General features: G+C 45.4%; 1 protein-coding gene across 1 annotated transcript; it reads left to right on the top strand.

Moving 5' to 3' along the window:
- Window positions 1-572: 572 nt before the first annotated feature.
- slitrk5 (SLIT and NTRK like family member 5) lies at window positions 573-3,239 on the top strand (the record flags this gene model as incomplete). Its single annotated transcript, XM_080422831.1, has 1 exon — window positions 573-3,239. The coding sequence occupies exon 1, from the start codon at window positions 606-608 to the stop codon at window positions 3,237-3,239; it is 2,634 nt and encodes an 877-aa protein (XP_080278957.1). The 5' UTR covers window positions 573-605.
- Between the last annotated feature and the right edge of the window lie 4,708 nt (window positions 3,240-7,947).

The raw sequence follows: 7,947 nt of genomic DNA, 5'->3' as shown, positions 1-7,947 counted from the left end.
GGTGATTTGTCCTCCTACGTTGTGTTGCTGTGGCATGCGATCCGTTTGACAGTGCGCTTTTTTTGAAATCCTGCTGCTAGGATCGAATTAGAAAATGATGATTATATAGCCTCCTATGTCCTATGCATGTCTTTCACCGTGGGGAAATGATTGGCTTTTTGCGAGACGGTTCTGGAATCCAGGCGAGCTGTCAGAAATGCGCAGTGGCTGCCTGTCCACCGCGGATATTTTCCACAATCAACATGATCGTTACATCGAAGTGCATATTTATGGAAGAGTGCTGCTATCAACTATAATGGCCAAACTGATGCTGAGATACCATATCTGCATGATTATCTGTTAGCCTGTGTATTTTTGCACCTCTGCTGTCTTCTTTGTCACTTAAAAAAAAAACTCAACAGCTGACTATGTTATGATGAGGTGATTATCAACTATCCCTATAAGATTGTCAGTAGGCTACAGTATCAAACATATATTTCTAATCCATCTACTGTATGGCTGTGTTTTTAAATAGAACCCATCCTTTTTTTTCTCTCTCCCTCCCTAGATGACACCTCATACTGGCACCACACTTGAGTGAGCTGGGGCACCCTCTCCCACGAAAAATGCATATCTGGGTCCTGAAAATAATCCTTCTGATTGCATCATCTCTGAGGCTGGTCGAGATGTATGACAATTATGGGGAGATCTGTCGGAGCCTGTGTACGTGCGAGGAGAAGGAAGGCATCCTGACAGTGAGCTGCGAGAATCGGGGCATCGTCAGGCTGACGGAGATCAGCCCCGTGCACTTTTCCATGTATCATCTCCTGCTGACAGGAAACCTCCTGAAGAAACTGTCAGTCAATGATTTCATCAACTACACAGGGGTGACTATCCTGCACTTGGGGAACAACGACGTCTCCGAGATCGAGTCGGGTGCCTTCAACGGACTCCAGGGATTAAAAAGGCTGCACCTGAATAACAACAAGATTGACATTCTGAGGGACGACACATTCGCGGGGCTGGAGAGCTTGGAATACCTTCAGATCGATTATAATTACATCACAGCCATCGAGCCCAATGCCTTGAGCAAGCTCCACCAACTGACGGTGATGATTTTGAATGACAACATTCTCGCTGCCCTGCCTCCGAACATTTTCCGGAATGTGCCCCTCACACACTTGGATGTGAGGGGCAACCGGCTAAAAATGTTCCCGTACATTGGCCTCCTGGAGCACATGGACAAGGTGGTGGAATTACAACTGGAGGAGAACCCGTGGAATTGTTCCTGCGAGCTTATCTCGCTCAAGGCCTGGTTGGAGAGTATATCCTACACCGCTCTGGTGGGGGAGGTGGTGTGCGAGACACCGTTCCGGCTCCACGGCAGAGATCTGGACGAGGTGTCAAAGCAAGAGCTCTGCCCGCGAAGGCCCCTGGAGGACACGGCGAGGCCCGCGCCCCCTCTCAGCACCAATGGATATTATCAGACCACACCTGTGGCTGTCACGGCCTCTGCCACCTCATCAGCTGTACTGAGGTCCTCGTCTAGGCCCACCAAGGGCACACGGCAGTTTAACAAAACAAGGTCAAAGCCCACCTCACGAATACCGGGTGGCAATCCGTACAACTATGGCCCCATCATTGCTTTTCAGACCAAATCTCCTGTGCCTTTGGACTGCCCCACTGCCTGTACATGTAACCTGCAGATATCTGACCTTGGGCTAAATGTCAACTGCCAAGAGAGAAAGATTGAGAGTATTTCTGACCTTAAACCCAAGCCATACAACCCTAAAAAAATGTATCTGACTGGGAATTACATCCCCGTGGTGCGGAGATCAGATTTTGTCGACGCCACCGGGTTGGATTTGCTTCACCTGGGGAACAACAGGATAACCCTCATCCACGACCGAGCCTTTGGGGATTTAACCAATCTACGTCGGCTGTATTTGAATGGTAATCTCATGGACAGGCTCACGGGAGAGATGTTTTTTGGTCTGCAGAACCTGCAGTATCTTTATTTAGAGTACAACAAAATCAGAGAGGTCGACACCGGCGCTTTCCGTTACCTCCCCAACCTGCAGCTGCTTTTCCTCAACAATAACCTTCTGAAAACCTTACCAGGGGGCGTCTTCGCCAGCCTTCCCTTGTCTCGCCTCAATCTGCGCAGCAACCACTTTCAAAATCTGCCGGTGAGCGGCGTCTTGGACCAGCTGAAGCTGCTGGTGCAGATAGATCTGTTCGAGAACCCGTGGGACTGCTCCTGCGACATGGTGGGCATGAAGATATGGCTCGAGCAGCTCAGCGCCGGCACCGTGGTCAACGAGGTCATGTGCGAGTCCCCCAAGCGCCACGCCGGGATGGACCTGCGCTCCGTCCAGTCGGAGCTGCTGTGCCCGGATTACTCCGACGTCCCCGTGTCGACGGTGGCCCCGACGGACGAGACCACGGACGAGCGGGCCACGACGACGGACGCCCCGCAGCGCTTCAACACCCCCAATAGCACCGTCCCCCTCTCTGTCCTCATCCTGAGCCTGCTGCTCGTCTTCATCATGTCCGTCTTCGTGGCCGCGGGCCTGTTCGTGGTGGTCATGAAAAAGCGCAAAAGGTCGCAGAGCGACCGCGCCAGCACCAACAACTCGGACGTCAGCTCGTTTAACTTGCAGTACAGCCTGTACAGCAACCGCTCCGGCCCGAAAGCCAAGGCCCCCGTCGGCCACGTCTACGAGTACATCCCGCACCCCATGGGCCACATGTGTAAGAACCCCATTTACAGGTCAAGGGAGGGCAACGCGGTGGAGGATTACCGGGATCTCCACGAGCTCAAGGTTACGTATAGGAGTAACCCGGACGAGGAGATGGATGGCGGGACCCTGAGGAGCCCCACGTACAGTGTTAGCACCATTGAGCCACGCGAGAACCCCTCCCCAGTCGGGGACGCGGACCATTTCTTCAGGGGCATCCACGACCCCGATAAGCAGTCCCACTCCCCACACCAGCCCCTTCCGACCATCCCGGTGGGGGCCAATCTAGAGTACAAGTACACGGGGCCCGTGTCGTACACTTACAACCCCAACTTTGATGTCAGACGTCAGTTCTTGCACCCGGAGCGGATAAGGGAAACGGTGCTCTACGGCACGGCGCCCAGTACTGTTTATGTGGAGCCCAACAGGAACGAATATTTGGAGCTAAAAGCGAAACTGCAGTCTGAGCCCGATTACCTCGAAGTTCTTGAGAAACAGACCACCTTTAGCCAATTCTGAGCAACTAGGATCGTCAATGTTAACGAAGTGTTTCCCCCCGAATCCCCCCCCCCCCCACCCCGCCCCCACCACCCCCTTGTCCTCGTTAAAACACTGGCTCAGTTTCTAGTGTGCCTTGGCACATAACAACACACAAAAAAAAGAAAAGCAGTTAAAACGGGGTGTGCCGAACAATCTTATTCTTATTTCTGAAATATGACATTAGAGGAATGGATACAGCTTTCTTGAAACAAAACAACAACTACAACAACAATGACGACACAAAAAAACACACGGATGAACAAAGTTGCTCTACTTAACTGATGATGATGCAAAATCTATTTTTCTATGGTGAAGATCCGATTACACACAAAATGTAAGTGTACAGGTAAAAAATCTTACCCAGCTACATTTTCAGGAATATAACCATACATAAGGTATATTGTGAATCAGAAAAAGGAACAACAAAAAAAATGTTTATAAAATCCCTCTTGGACAGAATCACTGTACAGCAGAGCATCAAAACTGTGTGGGACTATTTTCTGCTGTAGTCTGTAAGTAAGTATTTATTGATATAATCTGCCATGTCTTTTCAAAACTTTTGATTCCACATCAGTATTACCTGTGTCATCATACTCCACCATCCTCCGATGAAAAAGGCTTATGTTTGTACTATCATTTACTGTAGCTCGGCATTGTAAAAGTGGCTTTTTATTTGAAGTGGCACACCCCCTATCCCCACCCCACCACCCCCCCCAGTGTTCAAAAGAGACTGCGTCATTTGAAGAAGTTGAGACGAGAAAAAAAAGAAAAAGAGAAAAAAAAGAAAGAAAAGAAAATGTCTTTGTATTGCTTTCTGCACTTTTCGAAATTGGGAGGCGAGATGGCCTTTGTGAGCTCTCATAAAGGAGACTATTATATTAAAAATGAATATGGGTATTCATTCTTAATATGTAGAGTTGATATGTTATCAAAAATGAAAATTCATAAATGATATTTGAAGTAATAATTATGTTGTGTACTACTGCTATTTTAATCAATGTAACACCTATTTTTATACTACGAGCATTCGCAAATTCTCTATCCCTTATCAATTTTATTTGTTTTGATTGCTTTGCACTTATTGCACTATATTGACCAAACTATGTTAATGTCATCAAATAAATATGATGTCAGGTTCATATCATGTGCTTGTGGGGGACCTCAGGCTGTTGCTGGTGATATGAATGGAGGCCATTTTGCATTTTCAGCCAGTTGTGGTTAAAAGTCAGATGATTAATTGAAACTGCATCTTCAAAAAACCCAAATTCATGACGTCATCCAGTCTGAATCTTCAGGTATTTCGTTTCATACATGTTTCATGGTCTAAAAAGTTACTTTCGGTTTTGTTTTGTTTGTGAACATCTAAATTGTTTTTTGAAAAAGAAATGTAATTGAATCCCAGCTTTGCTTGTGGGCTCCATCCATGCAGATAAAGATGCGGTACATGCATTGCTCAAAAGGGGCGGTTAGTGTTTCAACAGAGATTCTGATCAATATGTTTCAATCAATGTACATTATCTGAGGCTGTCCCCTTGCAATTAAACCATGACAACAACATCAGCATTACTGCCTGGCACGTGTTGATTGGTTAATTTGTAATAACGCCATTTGGTGTCGACTTAAAAAATGTGCGGTCAATTTTTGGTATTTGGATAATGGCAACGGATGCAACACTTTTGACATCAATAAGAGAATAAAGCAGCATTAACGGTTGTGTATCTGTGAACCATTAGCTTCATCCTTGGTCGATTGGTTCATAATCTTCCCTGATCTTTTACAGCTAGTTATACAAAAGGAGGAATGAGTGTACACTTTGGTTGTACTGCAAGTCACTGTTCACACAAACTCACTTCATTTCTGGTATGCAAAACAGGCCTATAAAAAATGCAGAGGATAAGACTGTGACACCATTCTCGCTGTGCAGAGAGCCTTGCAATTTAGCAATCCAATGTTACCTCACTAAGATAGATAGTGGCATTCATTACTCTACTATTGCGTTGAATTGCTAGTTGTTTTTTTGTTTTGTGTCCGTGGTCGTGTTGTATCTTCATATTACCCTACTATTCATAACCACACGCCCTCATAATATGCAGAAATCATAGAGCTGCTGTTCCAGAATATAATAAGAAAAACATATCTATCTATCTAGATATTATACAGGGTCTAATCAGGGTCCTTTGGTGTGATGGAGCTTTTCATAGCATCCCAGAAAGGGAACAGAAGGCACCGTTTGGGAGATGAGATGAGTCCTGGAACAGAGTGTACAGGAGATGTGCCTGCTGTGTTCATGTGTGTAGCAACGGGACGTGCGTCATGGCCAACAAGTGTTCCAACAACATCAACGCTAACCATTTAAACACCCTATACTTAGTTAGTTGACCAGATTCCCAAGGGCTCCATACTATAGGGTCCCTCCTGTTTTAGCTCTACCCTAAATATACTTGCAGAAAATAGCCAGACTACAAGCTCGCAATGCATCGTGACGTGTAGATCTGCTATTTTTCACAGAATGTTTGTTCCAAAATAGGTACGCTAAGATTCATGTGGCTAACTGATAGTCTACTCCAGTGGTTCTCACCCAGTGGTCCGGGGACCACCAGTGGTCCTTGGGGGGATACCAGGGGGTCCCCAGCGAAATTAGTTAACATAGCGGCACAATAATTTTAACCACTTAGCTTTGGCTATTCAAAAATAGCACATATACAAGCTCATAGCGCGGCACCGAGTGCCGCGCTATGAGCTTGTAGATCTGCTATTTTTGAAAAATCTTTAAAATATGTGCATATCTTTGAAGGTATATTTTGTAAAGCGAACATTTTTAACTCATAAATTTGCTTCTGGGGGTCCCTGCCTGGCACAAAATATTTTCAGATGGTGGTCCGTGGCCAAATGTATATCAATTTAGGGGTCCTTGGCATGAAAAAGGTTGAAAACCACTTGTCTACTCCATCATATGACCATGATGTTTGACCATGATGTTTGACCATGATTTTCAAACGACGCGTCGTGTTTTTCGCTGTTGAAAATCGGTTTGGGGTATTTCGTGGTGGCATCGTGATCGCACCGTGATCAACGTGGCTTTTATAAGAGATGCTCAGTGTGATAGTTCATTATGTTTACAGTGGTTGACATGAGGCTATTTTGTCGGGCTTTTGTGTAGCTTTTCATACAGCCACGCTGCAAACCATGCATTCATTTGTCGTGGGTGTGTGACAACTAAGGAGAGGTGACATCTGTAACAGCTTACACAGGGTGGCTACAGTAGGTTGTGTGGGAGGTGACAGTATAGCAAAAGGGTTTAGAATGTCAGTCGGACAACAATCAATTCCTCGGTTTTATTCGATTTTTCTTTTTCAGACTGTTCCCACAATGACAAAAAAAATCATCACAATTACACAATCAATCATGTACTCCAAATGGCTCTTCATGTGCATGCACACTTGTGTATTCGTACTGTATACTGTGTGTGTGTGTGTGTGTGTGTGTGTGTGTGTGTGTGTGTGTGTGTGTGCGTGTGCGTATTTCTGTGACCCTCTTCACTTTGCATGGAACTGCCATTGTTGCTCTGACCCTGAAACGAGCTCTCCTATTCTCGACTAAATGGAAGAATGAGTTTGCAAATCCAGCCAGCCGTTGCATGTGCCTGTGTGTACGCGTGGGCGTGCGTATGCATGCGTGTGTAAAAAGTCTCTCGCTGTTCAAATAATGCTTTAAATCGTCAGATGAATTCTTGCCGTTTTAAACCGGGGGAGGCTTTGAAGGAAGTACACAGCGTTTTAATACCCGTACCTGGATTTGCAGTGTTTTCAGAGCTTCGATGTGACTCACTACACTATGTTCCCTGTGGGATGGTGGATCAATTAAGGCAAAAATGTGTCATCTCTGTCTGTGTTGGATTAGTGCTGTGTGTGTGTGGTCTTCTGAACCCACTGGTCTGGCCAGGGTGTGACTATGCAATCACCCTACTGTCAGGTGATTAGGGCTGTGGTTCTCAAACTATCTTAAGTTCTTTTTTTTTTCATGGGTTCTTCGGCTTTGTCCTTGATTAAACTCATTAAGACCTGAGGCCGATTCTACAAATGTCTTTTAAATCCAGTTTTCCAAATCCAGTTTTCTGAAACACTTGTGTTGCTATAATATCAGTGGTTCTCTAACTTTTTCATGTTAAGGACCCCCAAAATGATATGTATTTGGCAGCAGACCCCCATCTCAAAATATTTAGTTCCAGGACAACCCCCCCCCCCCCCAGAAGCAAATATTTGAGTCACAAATGTTCGCTTAAGAAAGAAAATATATATATTCAAAGATTTGCACAAATTGTCATGAATTTTCCAAAATAGCAGATCTACAAGCGCAATGCGAGGCACTCGGTGCCGTGCTATGAGCTTGTATATCTGCTAATTTTTGAATAGCCAAAGTACAAAACAATGGTAAAAATCTAAATCAGTGGTCAGTGGTTCCCAAATTATTGTAATGATTAGCTTAATGTGCAACCTTGTTTTCTCACTCAACAGTAAGAAAGAGGCAAACATTGTGAACTGCGAGGCGTTGTGAGCTTGTAGATCGGCTATTTCCACCATATTTATCTGTAGAACTGGGTGAAACTAAATGTAATGCCCACAATTCCAAGTGCTTCTTAGGGTGGGGGGTCCCCAGTTCAAATACGATTATTTTTAGGGGCTCGCTG

Source organism: Gymnoscopelus braueri, assembly GCF_963280865.1.
Source record: "Gymnoscopelus braueri genome assembly, chromosome: 24".
Classification (NCBI taxonomy): Eukaryota; Metazoa; Chordata; class Actinopteri; order Myctophiformes; family Myctophidae; genus Gymnoscopelus; species Gymnoscopelus braueri.
This window is presented reverse-complemented; position numbering and strand designations above follow the sequence as displayed.